This window comes from Channa argus, chromosome 17, assembly GCF_033026475.1.
Source record: "Channa argus isolate prfri chromosome 17, Channa argus male v1.0, whole genome shotgun sequence".
NCBI lineage: Eukaryota > Metazoa > Chordata > Actinopteri > Anabantiformes > Channidae > Channa > Channa argus.
In genome coordinates, this window is record NC_090213.1 from 7770375 (window position 1) to 7793714 (window position 23340).

At 40.0% G+C, this 23340-nt stretch overlaps 3 protein-coding genes across 3 annotated transcripts; 1 reads left to right on the top strand and 2 right to left on the bottom strand.

The window, feature by feature from the left end:
- nfkbie (nuclear factor of kappa light polypeptide gene enhancer in B-cells inhibitor, epsilon) lies at nt 1–8205 on the bottom strand. Its single transcript, XM_067482690.1, has 6 exons — nt 7494–8205; nt 4104–4206; nt 2729–2939; nt 2191–2279; nt 1160–1408; nt 1–902 (listed from the first exon to the last, which is right to left on the bottom strand). Exons 1-6 carry the CDS (start codon nt 7814–7816, stop codon nt 822–824), a joined length of 1056 nt encoding a protein of 351 aa, XP_067338791.1. The 5' UTR covers nt 7817–8205; the 3' UTR covers nt 1–821.
- A 191-nt stretch (nt 8206–8396) lies between these two features.
- Nucleotides 8397–18475, top strand: tmem151ba (transmembrane protein 151Ba). Its single transcript, XM_067482688.1, has 2 exons — nt 8397–10797; nt 13652–18475. Exons 1-2 carry the CDS (start codon nt 10714–10716, stop codon nt 15083–15085), a joined length of 1518 nt encoding a protein of 505 aa, XP_067338789.1. The 5' UTR covers nt 8397–10713; the 3' UTR covers nt 15086–18475.
- A 350-nt stretch (nt 18476–18825) lies between these two features.
- Nucleotides 18826–22874, bottom strand: tcte1 (t-complex-associated-testis-expressed 1). The gene is made up of 4 exons (XM_067482689.1): nt 22274–22874; nt 21614–22179; nt 20713–21162; nt 18826–19643 (listed from the first exon to the last, which is right to left on the bottom strand). Exons 1-4 carry the CDS (start codon nt 22368–22370, stop codon nt 19473–19475), a joined length of 1284 nt encoding a protein of 427 aa, XP_067338790.1. The 5' UTR covers nt 22371–22874; the 3' UTR covers nt 18826–19472.
- Between the last annotated feature and the right edge of the window lie 466 nt (nt 22875–23340).

Sequence of the window (23340 nt, forward strand, 5' to 3'; positions counted from 1 at the left end):
TAATGAATTTCTGTTTATTTTATCACAAAATAATTGAACTGCTAATATTAAGACAGGCCAGCTTAATTACACACCAAAGAACAGTTTTCTGCATATGAAGGTTAACATAAGATAAATAGACAAAGCTCTTTTACAACACAAAATCAGCAAACATAAACCATCAAAAAGATGAAGCTGCACTTTGAGTTATACATTACATTTCTGCATGAACAATCAAGATTACCTGTAGGGTTGCAAGTCTCTTTTGGGACAGTTACTTTTCTTTATACATACTGCCTCCGATTGCATTGCATTTCACAAAAAGCCTCGCTATGGCTACAAAAGCAAGTTATGCTGGATTTTTTTTTCCAGAGGTTAAACAATAGAAAGTAGTACTTTCATTAGAATATGAAGACACTTATTTGAAGTTTGATAAAACGGTAAAACTAAGAGTTTTGCATGTTTCTTTTGTAGCCATTGAAACTATGGTAATATACGTAATATAGAGGTAGAGTTTTAATGGTAAATAATGTTAATAGAGAGTTTGGTGTCTCTTGTTTGGCATTTGTTGATGAGCAAAACCTCTCCATCTGTGTGAAAAGAAGCAAAGCAACTGAGCAATGGGCTCAGTAAATTTTTAATCAGAGTTCTATTAAGCAGAATCACTCTGTCAGTGGGATGATGTTCATGGTGTACAGATTTGTCAAGATAATAGTTATAAATACAGGTAAAATCAAAGTGTACTACAAATATAGGCACTATTAAATGAAATATTCTTCTAAATTACAGCCTTAGTTCCAGATGCAGCAAGGCCCCAAACAATTTTGAGATTGTTGTTCAGCCTATGATTCAGCTAAAAACTTCACACTGACCACCGACCTCCCAGAGATCTGTATATCATCAAAAGGAAACAAAGCCAGAATCTGAAAGACAAAGGGGAAAAAAAGTTCAGATATGACTGATCCTCATTTGTCATCCTTAACAAATGACAAAGATGGATTATTTCTCCCATTGCTGTGGAGCACTGATGTACTTATAATAGCTTTTGAAATACAATAGAGCTTCATTGCTTAGGTTGCAAAAAGAGAGCAAGTTTTGATTGCTTGAGATTTAACATAACAAAAAACATTGCCAGCTTATTTATCTCTGCACTTTGCCACCAATAATATCAACTACTTACATCATCATTGCCATCAGCAAGATCCAGCGCTGTCTCGTCCTCCATGTTTCGCAGCATTGTGTCAGCACCAGCCTGGCAGAGGAGGTGTGCAATGGCGGCATCTTGACGACCCACAGCCAGATGCAGGGGCGTGCAGCCATTAAACATGGGGGCATCCACGCTGGCTCCCTGGTTGAGTAGCATCTTCACTGATGCGATGTCATGGAGTTCAACAGCGAGATGAAGAGCCGTTTTCCCGCTGGTTCCTTCCTGTGATGTGTATAAATGACAAATACTCTATCAAAGTGAAGCTACACTTGTGGGTAAATAACAAAGTAATTTAAATAAAAATTTTGTTTACTACTTTTTAATATAGATAAATTATTTTGTAATTTTGCATAAAGCAAGTCAGGAAGAAAAACATGCTGCGAACTACATAATAATACATAATAATAATAATAATAATAATAATAATAATACACATGTAAAGCATAGTGATATGTTTTGTCTGTGATTTAAACTGAGAGGAATGTCTGGGGCAGTTTTGGGACTGTTCCCTTCCATCAATAGAAAGAGTGGCTGGCCAGCCAAGCCTAATCATATCTCAAATCTAATTATGTCTCCATGAATCCTGCAGGAAGCCCTGAGCTCAGCTCATATCACTCTCAGCATTGCACAGGTGCAGCAGATTTACAGTGGGGAAAACAACATAAGACTAGGAGCTGTAAACAGAATTTGAAAAGGATAAGTGTGATTATAAATACTGGCACATTACTGGATCAAGTATACTGCAGGGCAAGCATACATAGAGACAAATCAAACTTAATTATATACAAGCAAACTGTAATTTTTTTCCAACTCCCCTCCTTACACTCTTGTTCTTTAAGATATGCAGCTCATAAGGCTATAGTCAGTGTCAGCTTGTGGGAGTGGGTTTAATGTTTAAAAACTGAAGTTTATTTAGTGAGGTGAAAGATTCATTCTTTAAGTAGATCCAAGGTATAACATTAAATAGATAGATAGATAGATAGAGAGTATTTTGATAGACTAACCTGGATATTCAGGTCTGCTCCCTTTTTCATGAGAAACTGCATTAGATGATGTTGCCTGTTCAGTGCAGCCAAGTGAAGACAGGTGAGACCTGCAAATAAATGTTGTTTAAGATGTGAAAACATGGGGCTTAGTTTTTTAGTGATTGTAAAATTTACTTAAATTGTGTTATCTCCAAGTGACAAATTAGAGCATGAAAAGCATTAGAGTATGTGAGCATGAAAACATTTTTAGAAGAAACTGTGGACCAACTACAGCCATCTCTCTGCTCATCATTTCCAAATTTGACATTTCCATTTTACTGCTGCTATCATGGTTGATCAATGGCAACCCAGTAGATGTGTTAGTTGTAAGGTTTTGCTTTGTGAAACATAAGAATTAGCTAAAAAGTACCAAAAAGAAGTAAAAGGTGTATATTCTGAGAACCTTTTAGTAAAACACACAAACAAAATAAATAAATATATATATTTTAAATGTCCCTAAATATCAACAATAAATACTTGGCTCATGACACCTTGTGTAAGATAGTCCTTCTTTTACCTCTCCAATTCTGGATTTCAAGAACAGGACCCAGCTTGGTAAGGGAAAGCTCTCCGGTCATTGCAGTGGCACACTCTACTTGACCATGCTGGCAGGCCACATGGAGCGCTGTGTTTCCGTGCTGGTCCTGGAGTTCCAGGCTGGCCCCTTTCTTCGCCAAGCTCTTCACTACATCTGTTAGATTAAGGTAGGTGGCGAGGTGCAAAGGGGTCTGAGTAACACACAAGACAAAGGGATTTGTAATTCATTAAAATATGCATGTCGCTTGTTAAATAAACACAATTTGTCAGAATCAAACCAAGTCAAATTATTTTCAATAAAATACAGAGCTGAAACAATTTCTTGATTAAAAAACAAACCAACAACAAATCTGATGAATGTTTTTGCAAGAAAAAACATTTTAGATCCATGTTCTTAAATGTGAGGGTTTTATATTTTTATACATTTACTGGAGATGTGTATATTTGGGTTATTCACTGCAGCTTTAATTATGAAGTCATTTTTTTCCATTTTTATTTTACAGAGAAATGGAACCAGGGTATGTTACAACATAAAATGGTATTACTCATTAGTTGCAGCCCTACGATAACTAAGACACTTCCATTTCCTGCATTTCCCAGAATGCCAGTAAGAAACTGCAAGAGAACAGGTCTGTACCTGTTGGACATATATGTAAATAAAGAAAAAGAAAGCTGAGAAGGTGAGAGTTGCACCTTCGGTCCAAAACAAGCCCATCTTGTGGTTGCACTTCATTCTGGTGCAAGACACACAACAAAACCAAACCACAGAAAAAGCATCTTTAAACATTGATGCAAATGTCTGAAGGTGGATTTTCTTAAGGTGGAAACAGGAATTCTTGGTAATGTCTCCAAAGGTGAGGTCTTAGAATGACTACTGATTGGAAATAAGGCAACCCAAACTAACTCTGTAAGAGCACAGGGCAAACTGAGTCACTGCATGAATTGCTGAGTCTCAACTTCAGATGTTTCCTTTTGACACTTTAGTCAGTTCTGTCTTCACATTTGTTTGTACACCAGTTAGACTCTGGTCTAACATCTTGAATGACTGGAACAATCCCTCCACCCACAACCACACAAGGATACACTCCACATCTCCCTGTGGTTCTATTTCTATGGGAGGTAGAGGAGGGGAGTTTCCATCATAGGTCCCTTATGAGCTAACCCAGTAACCACCCACAGTGACGTCCCCGACAAAGGACGGACTGCAAATAAAGAGGAAGAACAGTTCTCTGGAAGAAGAGATATAAATAATGCCACCGTTTCCACAATCAAGATACTAATAATGAGGAAGTCACTGGAACTGAAAAATTCCAGCAGAAGCTGCACTGTAATGGAAAAACTCATGATGCACTTACCTGATATAAATTGTTTTGAATGTCCAGGACTTCTTTCGGGAATAACTGTATCAAATGCTGAGTGATGAAATCCTCTTCATGGATGATCGCTAAATGCAAGATTCTGCAGGTGTGGCAAAGAAAAATAAACTTAGTCAGTTATCTGTGCAAAAACTTGCAGAACTGCTTTATGTTACATTAAGCAATTGACATTCAAAAACTAGCTAAGTTGAGTAGTAAAGAGGAAAAAAAAAATAGTATTTCAACAAAATGTTGCCTCACAATTTTCCTTAGTATTTTTCTCGAAGCACACTTCAAAATGTAAGACTTAGACTGAAGGGCAAGGTTAAGCGGTTAGGATATTGAGCAATGCGATTTTTTTCTTTTCTTTACAGATAGTAAGGTGTTGAATGTAAGAGGCATGTTAAAACCACATAGCAGTAGTTACAGTATCAACATCCTTGGAGTCTTTAAACACTCGAAGCCAATGACGAAACAAAACAAAAACACAGTAACCTCAAAACCTGTGTGGGAAGTTGTAGCAAACAAATGTGTGCAAAAAGCAGGAAATAGAACTGAGCATTAATGCTTAATTTAGCCCAACACAGAACAACACAAAGAGGCCCTCTATTGCAAAGAGGATTATAAAAGGAATAAATAAAAGCGCAGCATCAACTTTTTAAACTATAGTTATGTATACACATTTTGTAATGTGAAGCTGTACAATCAAAGGAGAAGACTATAATATGTATGTTGCTCTCCACTTCTCTGTGGAGCTGTTCTACATTCAGTATAAATGTCATTTAACAAAACACACTTATTCAGAGATAGACAGTGTGGGATCAAACCTGGCCGCAAAATCTCACCGCATATCAACTTTCTGCTTCAAAATAAGCCATTGATTACTTCAGAGCTCTGCACGCACTATTATTATTATTATTATTATTATTATTTTTATTTAGACAAGGAAACATTTCTCTCTCTTTAGTGACACTGCAAAGCATTTGCATTTCCCATGGGGAACACTTTATTTATTTCATTTTAATTGGATAAAACTCCAATTTAAGACCGCTAAGCTATAGGTAATGACAAAGTGTAAAAATATTTTTAGACATTTCCAGTCCCTTTCTCTGACACTCCAATTTGTGGTCAGGTGCATCCTGTTTGTTATAAGCGCCCCCTGAGATGTGTCAAGAATTTGTTTGACTCCACTGGTTGCAAAACCTAATTGATTAGACACTGTTTAGTGCAGATGCACTACATGTGAGAACAAAAACTACATAATGAACTCTAGACTTCCACCCCAGAGATCAGGGCAAGACCGACCAGACAAACGGGGTCATGGAACTGACAGTCAAACTAACAGCGCTTAAGAAATCCTCTGCAGAGATGGGAGAGAATGCTGGACACACAATCATCACAGTAACCTTATATCTACCAGGCATTTATTGTAGAGTGAATAAAGAGCATTTGGCTGATGTTTGGAAACCCCTCCCTGACACGAAAAAAAAAAAAAGAATTAAAATTGAATTAAAAAAATGCACTGTGAAATACCTTTTTGGCTTTTGAAAGCCGAAAAAACCAAAAAAAAAAACAAGACTAAAAACTGCAGAAAATGAAGACAATTAAGTAAGATGATCACTAACTAAACTTGGGTTACAAAATGACTTTGTACAATGCAAAAACATGTAGTTATAACACCCAAAAACTGGAAAATGATCATCTAATATAAACAAAAAGTCTTCAGTCTGCAAACATGTATTCAACGGAAATTAACCTGTCAAAATAATGTGCAAACAATAGGTGTCCATAATGGATCACCTGATAAAATATCACAATGCACTGCCAAATGATTTTCATGCCACCCAAAGTTGTCATCCCTGACTCGTTTAAATGCCTGCAGACAGATGGATCTGCAATGACAGCGAGAAAACCATGTGAACAAACGTCTTTCTGGTGTGAAAGGGACTTCCTGGTTTGAGTAAGACTTGAATGAATAAGAACTAAAAAATCCCACAGGGGAAAATAAATGTTTGCTTGATTCTCTCTCAGTCTAAGCAGCAGAGTGTGGTATGTTTCAGGTGTTTTTTTATTTTCCCTCTCAGGTATCTAAAGTTAGGGTGTGATAATGAAACCATGTGGCCCCAACAATCAGCTATAGCGGAAATGAAAAGAGGTCAGAGACATAACAAAACATCTGCAGTGCTGTAACTACATTACACCAGCGGCTGCAGGAATCATTATCCAGCGAGCTTTCACGTCAAAACAGACGGATGACATAGCAACACTAGATGAGTGGGTCACACAAAAAAGGTCTCCATGGGCTGAAAAGCTGTGTGTGGAGGTTGAGGTGTTTGGATTCTGTGAAAAACGCTGCAGTTTCATTGAGTCAAACTGAGAAATAAACTGCAGCTACAGTCAGTGGCAGGTAACCAACTAGCATTTTGAGGTGTCTGGTCTAGTTGAAAAAAGAAAAAAGAAAGAAAAAGAAGGAATGCCGCTTGTGAATTACGGGATCCAAGCTGTCCTATCCTGATCAGTTTCATGGATCAGAAGTCAGCCACACTGCATGTGCTTTGTCTGTGTTGCACGGGGAAGTCCAGGCCTATCTGTTTCACTTCTGTTTTCTGACTGAGACAGACACCTAACAGGAGTCCGTGCACATCTATGACATGAACAAGTTCATTACCAAAGGCTGCAGCAGTATCACACCACTACAAAATCCCCTTCAAACAAGAACCATGGGAAAACCTGTGCTTTAAACTTAATCTGACTCCCCAAGCTAACATTTGTTTGCTGTTTTTTTATTAGTAAAAACAAATTTTTTTACTCACAATTTTTCAGTTTAAAAAAAAAAAAAAAAAAAAATCAAGCAAAAATGCCAAGTATTGTTTGGCTCAAGCTTGGCTTATTTGTGACTGTTTTATCATTCTGATCTGAATATATTTGGCATGTGAAGATGTTGCCTTGGATTTCTCGTGATGAGCATTTTCATTTTTTTTGATCATTTCTAAACCAAATAATTAATTTGGAGAAGATTATTCAGCATTATAATTTGATTATTAACATAAGAGCTGGCTGCAAAAGAACCTCGAAGCTGTCAGACGGTGATAAGGACTGTGCTAATTCTCAGAGGGAAAGGGGGAGGACGATGTGAAAAGCATTGTATGCCTGTTATTAAAATAATGTGATAATGTGAAGACAAAACTTCCTCTTTTACACACTGATTTCATTCTTGGACACAACAGACTACTTCATGAAAGACAGCTAATATTTATGAGACAATCTGTGAGAAAAACTGTTAAAATGCAAGGCACCATATTTGAGTTTCAGCCACTCTGGTGGGAGATGGGAAACTCTTTGCATTTTTCTAATTCAAATGAATAATAATGATAATAAAGCAAAACCTACGTGTCTCCTTCTTCAGTAATAGTTGCGAGCAAGTTCTCATCCTGTTCAGAGAGTTCAGAGCTGTCTGTTTGCTGCTCCTGGTCGCTGGAAAGCGTGCAGCTCTCCACCAACCCCGTCAGACTCTCCGTGGTGATGGACGATGACCCGTAGGCTGAGTCCAGGCGATCCTCCACCGCGGAGAACTTCTCCCTCGGCCCGCTGAAGTCTGAGCCGTGCTCCCGGGGCTCCTCGGGCTTCTGTGTGGGGCGGTAGCAAAAGTAAATGCCCGAATCTGTGCGGTTGTCCTCCAGCAAGTCATCTTTGCTGCAGCCCTCGCTCGACATGGTGGTGCTGGCCCCGCTGGGCTTCCCCCTCCCTCCTTCCCCGAGGATTCACGGGCTGCTAGCGAGCGTTGTAGCCGCTCGGTGCACGACGACGCAAGCGGGCTCTGAGGACAGCCTGCGGACACCTGAGGAAACCACTGCTCCTTTGTGAAACCAGAGGAAAGAGCCGCCGCGTCTCATGCCACTAACCGATCATACATTACCCCCCACGAGCGACAGGCCTCCAGTTAAGATCGATTAGAACTTTAAACTTTTTGTAAAAGTTTCAAAAAAGGTTTCAGTCATTCCAGAAACTGGCTAAACACAAACGGAATGAGATGAAACGGCTGCCCGTCGTCTAAATATCCGGTAACAGCATGAGCTTCAGGCGGAGAGCAGATGAGCAATGAAACGCGAGCAGGAGAAGAGCTGACATGAGAAATGCGAAGCTGTTTTTGTCACGCGGGGGAATCCCCCAGTGCGCGTGAACGGACGCACACACACACACACACACACACACGCACGCACACAAACAGACACGGACACGCCACCGAATTTCAAAATAAGAGTGTGCATCCTCAAAGAACGGCGCACAAAGCACGTTTTAGACGACTAACAACTTCCGGGATGTGTTTTAGCGCTCATTGATTTCCTTTATTTTGGTATTCACCTACAAGAAGGAAACAAGAATTAAGCAACTTGGTGTTGTTTAGTGACGTAAAGTTGTGTTGTTTATTTAATTTTTTTTTTTGGGGGGGGGGGGGTATTTGGGGGACTTACCATATTTGGGGTTTTACACATAAAACATTTGCAAAGCTGCGTTCATGTCGGCGTTTAATGTTTAACAGCTATCAGTCTTCTGTCACCTGACCATGACCTTTATCACAACAAACATGAAGTCTCCATTCATGTTTTCCGATGGTCATGTAAAGACATTCAACTCACTTGGCATTTAAGAGTTCCCTTATAGTTATTGTGAGGTTTTGGCTGAGTCAGAATGGCCACCTTGTGCAGCTATTAAAAGTTTTGGTCTTTACTATTCAATGATTTTACCAGGTCAGAACCCAACAATACACCTTTAACACTTGTATGTTTTATTGTTTTCATTATAAGATCACATTGATGGTGATTTGACAATAAGGGTGAATAATGGTTGGTGCTGTCATGTGAACTATGGGTTAATTCCTTTAAGCAACTGCAAAGTCAGTGTGCACTTTGGCATAAAGTATTACACAACTCCACAATGTAGTAGTTGTTTTGCATACTGGTAGCTCTAGTTCCATTTATACACTGAAACAATAACATAATTTCCCCCAGTCAATAAGGGACAAAATAGTCCTTTTTGCCCAGTATTTTCCATCATGCTCAGAGGGCTTGCATGTATGCAGGGAAAGCTTATGCGAGCAGGATTTAAACTTAGAATTCTGTCGGCAGAAAAGTTCAGGAATATCCCAGCTACCGTTTCTTATTTCCTTTTCTGTGTTGAAAATGCTTGTTGTGGTTTGACCTTTGTAGAGTGCTCACTTCCACAGCTACCGCTCTCTGCTAGATGGAGCCATTCAGAAATCCAGTCTATAAAACAGTAGTGATTGGCAAAGAAAAAGCCTTTCTGCTGCCAAGAGCTGCCATTTGGTTTTATGTCATTCACTGTTACGTTTACCTGTTCCAGTTTGTACCAGCAGTCCAGTCCAATATCCATAATGTCGGCTATGATAAACAGAGACAGGTCCAGGGTGCCCCGCTGAACAGTAAAGGCCTCTTGTGTAAACAGTGCTGTTTGCTAAGCAAGGAATGAAAAGAATGTAAAATATTTAAATTATTATGTATTATCTCTTGCATTTCACACAGAATTGACTTGGCAACATAACATTTCTCACATATCAATTTCAAACTGCAGCCTCTTGAATTCATTTCAGGAATGTAGGTCTTTGGTGTAGAGTATCTTTGGATTTCTAAGGCACATAAATCCTTATGATTGAAATGGTTAAGGTTTAAAAAGTGTTTATCTGTTTATAATCATCGTGATTTATTTCAGCTTCAGATTTGGTCAGTTCCTGTGCTGAAAGTTCTACAGCAGGTTCCTGCTATACCTTGTCACTCCTGCATGGAGTAGCCAATCAAATTTTGGCCACAGCCCCTCCAATGACATGTGACCTAGAGGAACTGGGAGTCAAACCACTGACCCTGTGGTCCATGCCCCTCGCACAACACTAACCAACAATTCTGGAACAGTTCCACCTCAACATTAACATCCCCCCTATTATTACCTATAACGACATTAGACTGCATTTACCATTTATTAACAACCAACTTATTTAAATATATTCACTAGTATTGCAGCACATCATGGGGTTACTAGAATATCCGCCCAGACACAAAACCTCATGCAGCCAATGTAGTGCAGGGAGTAGGTTTCTCTGCCCAGCACCGCCTCTCGGTTGTGATTTATATGAATGTGTGCGTGTTTTCGTGAGTCTGTGTGTGTTATTTACATTGTGGTGTCGGGGTGGTTGCTCACACGTGTCGTCTTTGTCTTGATTCACAGCTTCACTGGCTGCCATGGGCACTGTCTGCAGGGAGCGGAGCTGCCTGCCGCCTTTGCCACTTTCTAACATCGCATCTCATGCAGCAGCCTTCATCAGCATCTAGTCGTTGCATCGCGGGAGGAGTCTCCTCAGTGGTTTTTGCGCGTCTTCGGATGCACAATGTCCGGACTCCCGTTTAGGCAATACCCACCGTCGTGTGCCCACCTGGAAGATGCTGGGATGATGCATGTTTACACCGTTTCCGTTTGGGCACCGTTTAGGCTGGTTTCTTTTGGATGATGCTCAAAGTTCTGTTTATGCTTCAGCAAGATCTGGAAAACCCCCATCCCAAAAGGAGATCCATGCTCAGGCTTTTGTATCCTTATCATCATCATGTCCCCAGCATCGGCTGCAACGGCCAGTGAAAGCAGCACCACCACCGTCCCCGAACAGGAGTCGGACAGCCCCCGAGAGGAGGTGAGGTAACATTGTTTGCAAAGCGGAGGCCAATTTTCTTGACTAAATGCATATGTGGGGCAAAACCAGCCTCTAATTAGTGAGCCATATTTCTGTGACATCACACAAATCCCAATAATCTCACTAACAATACGATTTCGGAGATTAGGGTTTAACTGGGGTCATAGTGCGAATTTAATTGGATTTTTATCATTTGACAGTTATACATAATATTATTATGATCATATGCAGTAATACGCGAACCAGCGCGCACAAACGCGCGCCCCACAACGTGAACGTGCATGAATGTAGTCTCCCCTCCGGACAAGTGGTTTACAAAATAGGGTTCTGGGATCCATTTTGGGCCCCGAAGGGGACTGAAGTCGGCCATGGGGAAAATGAAACACTGTCTTCTGTCTTACAGTGACAGAACAAAACAGTGTTTGCTTTGTTCAAATGTTTCCTCACAGTTAGTCTCCTAGGACAAAACTCACAGGAACAAAATCAGCGTGAAATCTGCTTCCTGGGTAGTGAGTTAAACAGACGTGACATTTTTCAATGTGTAAAGAAATGAGGATTGCATTAATTGGGAATTTTCTCCACTAACTTCTTGTTAGTGAGTAGATTATTTCCCCCCTTTCTTCTTAACTGTCACTTTGGAGACTTCCCCTGCAAACACACATGTTGGTCGAGTTACATATCCATTACACAAGAGCGTTTTTATATAACTGAGCTGGTCTTATTATGTCAAGAGAATGTGTCCATGACTGTGACAGGCACTTTTAAAGGCAACACAGTAATGTCAGAAATTGTGAAGCTTCTCAAGTCTTAAAGGTTCTGACCAAAGATTTATAGATTTATAAAATGTCCATTAAAGGGTGTTTAGTCCTTCCTGATGGAACAACCTTTATTTACTCCTGATCCCATATTATAAAATAAGAATAACCTGGGAAAATGTCTGTGTTGTTGTGTGATCTGACAGTACAATACATGCATATTGTTTGCAATAGAATGTCAAACATTATATCAGAGCCTCTAGCCAACTGAGGCTTTTAATGCCATCACCATATTTATCCATACATTTTTTCAATCCATAGCTCAATTTCAGTGGAACATCTAAAAATAATTTTGTGATATTTTGCTGCGCCAACAAATCCATGAAAAGACTCAAACTTACTGGGGGTTTCTCCTCACTTTTCTGCTTTGTGTATCCCTGTGTGACAAATGCATGTGGCATTTCCCCTCTGTATACACAAAAATAGGTCTATCCTGCTACTCAGTAAGACCAGAAGCATTTCTTTTCATGCATCTGTCTAATGCATGAAAAATGTCAACACCACTATATTCATGCAGTGAGTCACTTCCTAACATCTCTGAAATGCTTTGTTAGGATCTCAGTTTTTTTTTAACTGGAATATCACTTCATCATAAAATAACTTTTCAAATCTGTCAGTCTGGTCCCTTGTATTACTAGATTCTAGGTGAAGTTTGCTCATACTGGACTTTTTGTGAGCTACATCTTAATTTTTTCTGTGTCTGTGTGTTGCTGTTTGAGGACTATAATATGTTCTTTCATTTCACCACATATTTTAATCAGATTCTACCACATGCTGCATGAATAGGGGCTATAAAGTGTAACATGAGCCACAAGCTATGTCACGTTGTGTTGATTATAGTTGTTGAGCATGTACAGGATACTAGTGAGTAAATATTCGTTCTGCAGTAGGCTTCTGTCAGTGGGGAATTTTAATGTTAATCCCTTTTGCCCAGTGGGGTGCAGCCCTGAGTTGGTAAGGGACTTGGGGACCATGTGGCCAAGGTGGGGAAGATAATTATGGAGAAAGAACATTTATTATTTACGATCTTCTGCCAATTGATGAGCATGGAGCTAACATGAATTCAATGCATTAGTGCACTGAAGCTGGTTATTTGAATGCCATGGTCTCTTTTGGGCTGCCCCATGCACTCGACACAAAGGAAAACCTGTTTTACAATCCTTGCTGCAATGTGTTTGAGGTTTATACACGTTCCGCTCTGCCCTGGTGTGATGTCTGTTATGCAAATATTTTTGAGAGGATTTCTTAAGGAACCATCTTTCTAGGGGCTTTTGAACCCGTGCCAGATTTGAGTGGCAATGTTCCCAAAAGGCGTGACTAGCTCTTGATGCAGCCACTGAGGCTTGCTGTGCCCTGAGGGGGTAAAGGATGACACCAGCTTTATGCTGCCAGAGTCAACTGCAGCTTTTTTCTGGCTGGCTTGACATTTAATTTGTAGCCCTCAGAATATCTGTGTGCTTTAAGTCTCATAGCTAACAAACAAACGTACCATGCCAAGTGTACACCCACACACCAGGTAAGCTCACAGGGCGTCTCGTGTACTTAACATCGTCCATGTGCATTAGTCAGATGTTTTCTTTTTATTGCTTGAGTGGGTGAGACTTTTGACCAAGACAGAAGGTATTTGTGAATGGATAAACTATGCAAAAGCACTTATGGCTGTATGGGCTGCTGTAGCTCAGCTGGTAAGGCAGATGTCCATGGACCACAGTGTCAGTGGTTCGATCCCTGCTCCTGGCTACGTGTCATTTAACTTTGGCAACACACTGAACCCCAAGTTGCTCCCGGTGGGTCAGGTGAGCACCTTGCATGGCAGCCACTGCCATCGGTGTGTGTGAATGGGTGAAGGTGAAGCGCTTTGGATAAACGCGCTATATAAGTGACTATTTTCCACTTACAACTTAGAATATTTTGATAAATATTTACATTTCATGAAGGATCCACTGTTTTTACAGATACTTGATTTGCTAAATGAATTACAGTGTTATATTAAATGCGTTATTCTTCCATTAACTTATTGATGTTTTCTCATCTTATAGCAGCGGCCCCAGAAACAGTCCTTGACTAAATCCTTGTGCCAGGAATCTCACTGGAAATGCCTCCTGCTGACCCTGCTGATGTACGGCTGCGTCGGGGTGATGGCCTGGTGCCAGGTAACCAAGATCACACGCCTCTCCTTTGACAGCGCCTACAAGGGAAAGTCCATGATGTACCATGATAGCCCTTGCTCGAATGGCTACATCTACATCCCGCTGGCTTTCCTGGTCATGCTGTATGTGGTGTACCTGGTGGAGTGCTGGCACTGCTATGCCAGGAACGAGCTGCAGTACAAGGTGGATGTGGAGAATGCAGCTGAGCGGATTCAGCGGATGCAGCTGGCCACACCCTGTATCTGGTGGAAGGCTATCAGCTACCATTATGTGAGGAGGACGCGGCAGGTGACGCGCTACCGTAATGGAGATGCGTACACCACCACACAGGTGTACCACGAACGGGTCAACACCCATGTGGCTGAGGCGGAGTTTGACTATGGAAACTGTGGGGTTAAGGACATCTCGAAGGGCCTGCTGGGGCTGGAGGACTTCCCTATCACCAGGCTGAGGTTCACAAAGTGCTTTAGCTTTGCCAATGTGGAGTCAGAGAACTCCTACCTGACTCAACGGGCCAGGTTCTTCACAGACAATGAGGGCCTGGATGACTACATGGAGGCTCGTGAAGGGATGCACCTGAAGAATGTTGACTTTAAGGAGTATATGATTGCCTTTTCTGACCCTAGCCACCTTCCCTGGTATGCATCCAACTCCACATTTTGGGTGGCAGCTGCTTTCACCATCTCCTGGCCTCTGCGGGTACTGACAGAGTACCACACTGCCTGTGTGCACTACCATGTAGAGAAGCTGTTTGGTTTTGACTTTGTGCCAGTAACACCATCTGAGGAGCGGCCATATTGCCGACACATCCCACGAGTTAACACAATTGACAGCACGGAGCTGGAGTGGCACATCCGTTCCAACCAGCAGCTTGTTCCCAGCTACTCAGAAGCAGTTCTCATGGACCTGGCCCAGCTTTCAGGGAGCTGTAACAGCTACTCCATATGTGGGGGCTACAGGCAGAACTGTGAACGCTGCCACCGTGCCATCAGCAGCTCCTCCATCTTCTCTCGCAGCGCTCTTAGCATCTGCAACACGGGGAGCCCACGCATTCCTTTTAGCGCCAGCCGCTTCTCGCTGGGGCGACTGTATGGCTCCAGGCGGAGCTGTTTGTTTAGGAGCAGTGGGAGCCTGAATGAGCAGTCCTGCCCCACAGAGAACACCCGCTGTCTGTCAGAGCAGCAGACCAGCGAGGAGAACCCTCCAGCCTATCAGGAGGCTGTCCAATTCCCAGTGCTCATTGTACATCGCAACGAAGGCTGCCTCAACCACGACCACCGTTCCCTCCACAGGAACGGCTCATGTGTGGAGACTTCACTATGACACATGGCTTCCACGGTTGTCTGAGCACAGAATTTACGAGGCATACAAGAACACAATGAGCAACCATTTAACCTCTGGGTTCTGCTTCTCCTTTTTTACAATATACAGTAGGTCACTCAGTCAACAATACACCTTCCCACAAACTACTGTAACAAATACTATAACTTCAAACAAACAGGTAGTATGTCTGGGAAGTCCATATAGTATATCTAATGAGGCAGGGAAAAGAGACATGATGGGTTTTATGGGACGGGAACATTAAAGGAACAAACTGACAAAATTTAACATTTATCCCTACAGCATCTATAAATAGTTAAGAAAAACAGGAATACTATGGAGAGTCTACTGTAAAGTCACATCTTAAGAGCTTAGTCATGGACAATTTGAAAAGATTTGAGTAAATTTGAGTGACACTTTTTAGTATATTAAGCCTAAAATTTAATTTGACTCAGCCGTAGCCTAAGAAATTGCCACAAAATTAAGGGCAAATGACATTTATAGGATGCCTGAATTAGAAATTAAATGTATCGACACACATCATGTGAAGATTTCAGCAATATCGACAATATAATTAACTAATCAAAATACATGCCTTATATCTCCTAGTGAAGCAAAGTAAACTGCGCTCAAATAAAAATTCTAAACACCTGCATGTTATAGAATTTGACTATAGAATTTAAATATGGTTATTTAAACTGAGCGCTCACGGAAATGTTATTAGTATGGTATACAATGAAAATTTCTGATGCAGATATTAAAATATCCAGTTAGCAGAAATCAGCTTGGTTGCAATGACATTATACTTCCTTGCTTGCTAAATATAGCGGCTCAGTCCATGAATAATTTACGACAAGAGAGCTAAAGGACACAGGAACTTCGAAGTGAATCAACAACTCTTCTTCAATCTATTGCTTAATAACTATAATCTCTATATTTTCTATAATGACAAGTACGTACCAATAAACCTCACGGTGATATTGATAAGTCATTGTCAATCAGCTAAATATCAAAGATCCCCTCAATTTCATATTTGGGAATGTTTTTTATCCAGCCTACCTCTTTATTTAAGTGCCTAGTGATCAACTCTTACTGTTAGTTACCATACCATCTCAACCTGTTCCCACTAAAACAAGTGACGTTAATACTCATTTTAGCTCATGCCCATACTTTTTAAATGCACAAGCTCTGAAGAATCAGATCCTAAATGCAAACAGTTTTATTCTAGAATGTAACACAGCTCATGTATGGCTGGTTCTGTGCTCCTGCTGCTGCTGATGCTGATGCGTATCAGAGAGACAGCCAGACAGTAGACCATCAAAGATAGTAGAAAAAGACAGAGACTTGGGGTCATTACTGATAGTGTCAGATTTAATAACATTACAGGATTATTTTAAAGTACTACAAATTATGTCCTCTTAGCTTATTCGTGGTGGATTTGGTTTTGCAGCCATATACAAGTACAGACTTGTGATGGAACCAGTGACACTAGCTATATTAAAATATATATTAGATCAGAATTAGCTTTCAAAATGCATCATCCGCAAAACTCAATCTGAATTTGAATCTCAACATCTGATACAATACATGAATAGTCTTTCAGGGCTACTTTGATGGATGAAAAGCAGCAGAAAGTGCCCTCAAGAAAGATGTATTTATTTACAAACCAACCGTCATCTCGTGCAGACCTGCAGTGAAAGATAAAGCCAAACTGAACTGACTAATCACTGAACTTTTAAGAGTAGTAAAAATCTTGCTTGTGGTCGTTTTGTGTTACTTCCTGTAACAACTTGACAATAATGGGTTTGTACTGCTATTTGTGATCAATTAGCCATATTCATTACATTCCATGTGTGGTGTTAGGTTTCGAGCTAGAGACGAACCTTATAGCAATACTGGAGAATAAACTGAAAATTGTCACGCAGAAACTGCACGTTCAATTCAACAAATGACAGTGTAAAATATTATAAACCTGTTTTAACCTGTTTTTTACAACTCACAGGTCATCTATGCAAGCCCCTTAAACTCAGGATAGTTTTCAGAGCCATTATTCCTGCAACAACGTCCCCAAAACTGGTTGTTCGTTCTTTCTGTCAATTCTAGGTTTACACATTTCCGCAGACATTCCATTTTGCATTAGAGAGACTTGTGCAAGGGTCTGCAGCATCATGGGGTTTGCAAACACGGACTGTTAAACCAAACTGTCAAAACTTTGTTTCCAACTTGTTCGATATCAGCTCCTCTGCAGGTTTTTGGTTGCAGCAGACATGTGCAAATTTATCATTCTGTGGGTTTGTGTAAGAGTAGGTAAGTAAGAATAAGCCAACGCTAGTTTCAAGATACTGATTGACTACATTGAACAAACTGGAACATGGAAATTGTTTTCCATAAAACATGATCGGTAGGTAAAGGTTTATTTACAAAGTGCTTTTCAAAATAAAAGTAGCCTGGCTACTATTGCCTGAGCGTAACAACATCCTGGAATCAGCATCTCTCATGATTACACCTTATAGTTTGGCACCTAATCTGCTTGGCTGTGTCCTGTTTTTATGCTGAGCTGAGAGGCGGCTATAGCTTCATAACAATTAAACCTTTAGGGTGTAGCAAGGTTAGTCTCTGTGATACAGAGACTAACATTCATTTAAGTTTCTTTTGGCCAACTTTTTTGTGTCACAGATGGACCATATATCCCCGCATGCATGTGATTGTTCTGAAAAACCCAGTGGACACCACAAACAAGACCATGCAAGGTCAATGTTGGATTCAAATCTGTAATGTCGTTTTAATATTCAACTTTAATCAGGTGGAGGTACAGGAAGTTTAAGTGTTAGATTTCAGTCACTGTTTCATACTTAAGCAAGCCAACAAGCTTCTCAGGCGGCTTCACTGTGATATAATCATTTGTAAGAACAGAAACAAATGTATTTACTAGTGCAATGTTTACATAATGACATTAACAAAATCAATTTGAGGTATTAAAAATTGTTATAAATCTCACTGGAAGGTTCATAACAAAGCATTTTCCTCCATAGAAGACTGTTACTTTAAAGGCTTTTGTCACGCAAAGCACTGAACCCTTTATTAATTATATGAAGTAGATTAGGTTGTTGTATGTACACTTTCACTCGTAAATGCTCTGGGGCTTGTCTTTTTGTATTTAAATACTTTTGTGTATTTTCAAGACTGTAGGGCAAAGAAGTTTTGTATTGTGAGTAAAATAGAGATGAGATAATGATAATGACTGGATGTGGATCTTAGCTGAATGTGTCAGACACACTTAGAGAAGACTGGGGCAGAGACATTGTTGGTATGCAGATGTCAATTGTTTGTTAAGTCATTAATGGCAATAGTATCTTTTAAAACACTAATAACAGCATCTTTGTACTGCGTTGACTTGTTCGAATGATTATTTTTCTTTAAAAAGTTACTGTAGCTTTACAATTATTTGACTTAAGACAGGGACACACACATGTAAACGCAAACATAAATGATACACGCATTTTTAAGGGAATGTGAATGACTGCTGATAATAGTTGTGGTATAATAAAATATTGTTTATCATTGTTGGTTGGGGGGGGGGGGTGGTATTTAGTCCACTGTGAACATAGGATATGAGTAAAACTTGTGACATTATTCACACGAGTTTTTTACTGCCTACAATAGGTATTACACCATTAACCAGTAGATATACTGTACAGTAAGTACAAAAACATACGTCTGTATACCACCAAAAGGTTGCCTTGATGTTACATTAAGACTGAAGACCAAATCTGTGTATCAAAACGGAACTTTTCTCACAACCTGAAAATGAAATGCTACAAATTCTGTAAAACTTTTATTTTTAATTATGCTTCTAGTACATGCCTGCAAAACTCAAAATGTTAAGAGCTGATGACATTAAACACTGTTACTGTTAATAGCATTAACAAAAAAGACTGAAACCAATGTGTCTGTCTTTCAGGATTTTCCGACTTCTCTAATTCTTTAACTTTTTACCACACAGAATGGGGTTGGGGACTATTTTCAGCTGCCTCAGCGGTGTTGATTACGGCAGCAGGATGATGTTGGTGGGACTGAGTCAAAATAAAACTAGTGTCTGAGATCATGGTAAAATAGGAAAATGCCACCCAGTGCAAAAATGTTGCTCACTGATGTGGATACACATACAAGAGTAGTTCAGATTAAATCAGAGTTGGTTTAGAGTAGGAATAATATATTTATAAGAAAAAAGAGAGAATATAACCAAACCAAACTAGATACCTTATCAAACTGAATCTTTCCTTGCACAGAATATAAACATAAGAACTTTTGTATTTTACATTTTGTTTGTATTGTAGCTATGTACAATACAAATGAATTGGTTTATTTTACAAAGGGGAGCTTTCGACGTCTAATTGGCTTTCTTCACTTTAGCTTGGTTCATTTCTTCTAATCTCTTGTTCTTCCAAACAACCTGGTTAACTGAGGAAAACGTCTGCTCATCAACATGCGTCAGTCCGATGTTACACTCAGTTAGACAAGTGTTGGTGGACATTGCCTCCTCCAAGGCTTTACCTCCAACCTGCAGACACAAGTATAGAAAACACATATGGCAGTGATGCAAGTCATCAGTATGGTCAATCTTGATAACTCTCTTCACTCTTATGCTGAACTTTTCTGTCTGAAAACAGCTCTTACTTTCTATTTTCTATATCAGTGATTTTCCAGTTATGTCTGAAACAGGTATTTCTATTTTTGGGAGCAGTAGACAAGGTCAAGGATATTGATGGCACTGGACACTGTACTTCTGCTATGTGGGAGATTTTTGATCCTCTGCACTGTATTCCAGTATACAGTATACAGTATACAGTGAAATCTTAAAGAGGAGAGCAAGAGAAAGGGAACTTTCAGATCTACCTCTCAAGGGGAAACAACCCTTACTCAGCTTTCCATTATTGCATGTTTTCCACACATATCTATAAATAATTTAAAATCCTTGTACTTAAAAGCTGTTCTGTACACGTTAAAGCACTAGCCTGTTTTGGGGGTGCAGAAAAATCACAGTTTCAAAATAAAACAGTGTTTAAAATGTTTATACCTGGAAACATTTAACACAAAGTAATTACTGGTACCCTTGTGATAAAAACTAGACAAAACATTTTTTTTTTGCCAGTGTCTGTTGGTCCAACATTTAGATCCAGAAAGAAATCTCTTCTATAGCTAATACAGTATGTGGAGGGTGAAGTGAGCATTTTTATTTTTCATTAACAGGCTAATTACTTTCTCAGATATTTAAATTCAATAATAGTTGATATTAAAATAGTGAAAATGCCAATGACAATTGTAACAATAGTTCTGTATTTAAAGCAGACAAGAAGAGTTTGGCTTAAACCAAGTATAGCTTAACAAATTAAAACCGAGCCAAAACTACCACTTTGCAGAAGAGAACTGATTCTAAATTAAGTAAAAAACATAAACTTTTGTCTAGCACTGCACTGAGCTCAAATTTAATATTGTTTATCCCTATTAGCAGTAAGAATCTGTGATCGCCAATAAATTCCTCCATTCAGTATCAACCCAGTAGTTTGTTGTCTGCTATGATCAGCATTCCAACATTGAGGAGAGAAATTGATCCTTAGTGTCTTACTTACCTCACCCAGGTTGTTGCAGGACAGATTGATGCTCTTCAGGGTGCTATTCTGAGCTAGCACTTTAGATAGAGTTATAGCAGTAGTAAAGGTCACTTTATTGCCTCCCAGGTTTAGATGAAGTAGATTGTTGTTGTTCAATAAGGCCTTTCCTATGGCCTCCCCTCCCTCATCTCCCACTTGGTTGAGACAAAGGTTAAGGGACAAAAGTGTGGAGTTCTTGGACAAGGCGTGAGCTAGAGCTTTGGCTCCTGGGTCGCTGATACCATTGTCACACATGTTTAGAATTTCAAGTTTACTCCTGTTGAGCAGTTTGCCAATGGCTCTGGCTCCTCTGTCTCCAATCAGGTTGTGAGACAAGTTAAGCTCCCTCAGGGACGGGTGGTCAAGAAGGTATTTTACCAGCAGCCGACATTTGTTGTCCTCAATGTGGCTTAGATGGAGCCTTAAAAGCTGTAGAAACAGTTTGGTATAGGGATAACAAGATATGTATGCTATCATATTAATATATTATAGACAGTATATGCAGCACCAAAATCAACTCCAATAATCTCTTGTGGAACAGTTTTCACAGTATGCACAAAAACTAGGAACCCGCACCATGTTTTCAGTCATGTGACCAAACTGCTGCAGACCTTACTTAGGTTGTAGCCAGAAGCTTTTCTCTCTTTTCTTTGACGTAAATAGATGCGGATTTAATTCTTAAGTTTTGCCAACCACAATCTTCCTACTTCATCATATTCAGGCCATCACTTTAAATTACATATTTAAATGGACAAAAAGTGAGGAATTCTAACATAAAACGACCAAACATGTTCCAGAAAATAAGGCTCCATACCCTGCAAGGATGGAAATCTACAAAAGACACCATGCCATAAACCACTGACAAGGAATCAATATTCACCTTCAAGGTCTTACACAACTGAAGTGCCTTGGCAAGAGACTCACAGTCTCTGTCACTCATCTCAAACATCTTCCATTCAAAGTTCATGCCACACTCTTTGACCCTGTACACCAAATGAAACTCCTCAAGGCATGTCAATTTGTCAAGCAGGATGCCAAAATTAAAGTGGTCCATAGAGGGTCTGTCATACTCATTGTCACTTTCCAAGTCTGAGCTACATTCTTCTTCCTCCTGGGGATCATTAATGGGTGGCAGCAGCTGGGAGATGTCCAGCCTCTTGACATAGTTTTTACAAAGAGGAACTAGCTCTAGAACTGTTTCTGGATTTGTTACATCGGGAATAAAGAGCTCAATGATGTTCTCAATGTGCCTCTCGAAGAACATTCTTTTCCAGCTATGGCCATAATGCGAAATGTCACAAAGGTCCCACCGCTGCTTGCAGCATCGCTCCCAGTAGGCACCATCACTGATTAGGTTGGCTGTCAAACTCAGAGGCAGGGAGAGTGACAGTCTCTTCTGAATGAAGTCTTTCTGGCTGGGTGTAAGTTCCTCAAATATGGGATTTTCTGTAACAGATCCGAGTTTTGCACTCAAGTTATATTAAAATCACATGTGTGTATGTAAAAAGTTGACACGGTTTCAACACAAACAGCAGCCTACCCTCGAATTTATCCACTATGCTTTGCAGGCAGAGGTGTGATAAACGGGGCACTGTAGCCAGGGACCAGTCTAGGTCTTCAGCAATGATCCTCCTCATTTTTCAAGTTCTCAGTTGGATTAAGTTTGGCCACAGGAGGATAGGAGGATTTTTATCGGTCTGTTACTGCTCTCTGCTTAAAAAGAAGAAATGTTAACTCACACATAACATTATTTACATTCCACACACTGAGCCGGAACCACTAGATAATACCCTGCGCAAACGTTAACTAGCTACACACGCTAGCTTCTCACTAGCTGGAGCATAGCTAACAATTATTTCCTATTTTTAACAGTATGCTGCATGTTAACATTATCCGCATATTAAGCTCGTTGGCTGTTAGCGTTAACGTTGAACGTTAGCTAACCTACCGTCAGTGCGTCGGTCTCGGGTTCATTTGTCTCCATGGTAACACAACGCTCAGAGATGAGTTCAGGAAGTTTGCTCTGAAACGTGTCTCACAGCATCACCGGTGTTCTAAAGACAAAAACACTGAGGTCACAATCGAGAATTTACCTGCGTAAGGACACGTTGACGGTGATCGGGAGCTGGGGATCAAACCAACAACTCTGGGATTAGTGGATGACTGCTCTACGTCCTGCGCCACAGTCACCCAGTAGAAATTTGGTGTAGCCTATCTGGGTTGGTAATAGTGCACAAGCTCTGCTAAAAATGAAATCACCTTCTTTACAATATACTCCAACTTATGCATTTATTGATCCTGTGTTTTTTTATATTAATAATCTACATTAACACACACACACACACAAACACACACACACACAGGCCAACTGAATATGAATATCCCAAGGCAACGTTTTTTAGGAATATAGGTTATGCTTTACTTCATTATTTCATAACTGATACTGCAAAACAATTGGCTGCATATTTGATATAAAAATACAATAATAATAGTCCATGTTGTGTATCAAATACCAACTCTACTTCTCAGTAACTATGTGTATGTATGTGTTTAACTGAAGAATATAACAGAGCAACCTGTTATACTAAAATAATAAAATTAACAGTA

Bases quoted from the DNA above. Each gene is read 5' to 3' on its own strand.
- nfkbie (XM_067482690.1), bottom strand. From the start codon at position 7,816: ATGTCGAGCGAGGGCTGCAGCAAAGATGACTTGCTGGAGGACAACCGC. The intron at 4,207-7,493 runs GTAGGTTTTGCT...CCACACCTGCAG, and splicing joins ATTACTGAAGAAGGAGACAC to AATCTTGCATTTAGCGATCA. The intron at 2,280-2,728 runs GTAAAAGAAGGA...ATTTATTTGCAG, and splicing joins TGAAATCCAGAATTGGAGAG to GTCTCACCTGTCTTCACTTG.
- tmem151ba (XM_067482688.1), top strand. From the start codon at position 10,714: ATGTCCCCAGCATCGGCTGCAACGGCCAGTGAAAGCAGCACCACCACC. The intron at 10,798-13,651 runs GTGAGGTAACAT...CTCATCTTATAG, and splicing joins CGGACAGCCCCCGAGAGGAG to CAGCGGCCCCAGAAACAGTC.
- tcte1 (XM_067482689.1), bottom strand. From the start codon at position 22,370: ATGAGGAGGATCATTGCTGAAGACCTAGACTGGTCCCTGGCTACAGTG. The intron at 22,180-22,273 runs GTAGGCTGCTGT...GATCTGTTACAG, and splicing joins CATAGTGGATAAATTCGAGG to AAAATCCCATATTTGAGGAA. The intron at 19,644-20,712 runs GTAAGTAAGACA...TTGTGTCTGCAG, and splicing joins CCTGCAACAACCTGGGTGAG to GTTGGAGGTAAAGCCTTGGA.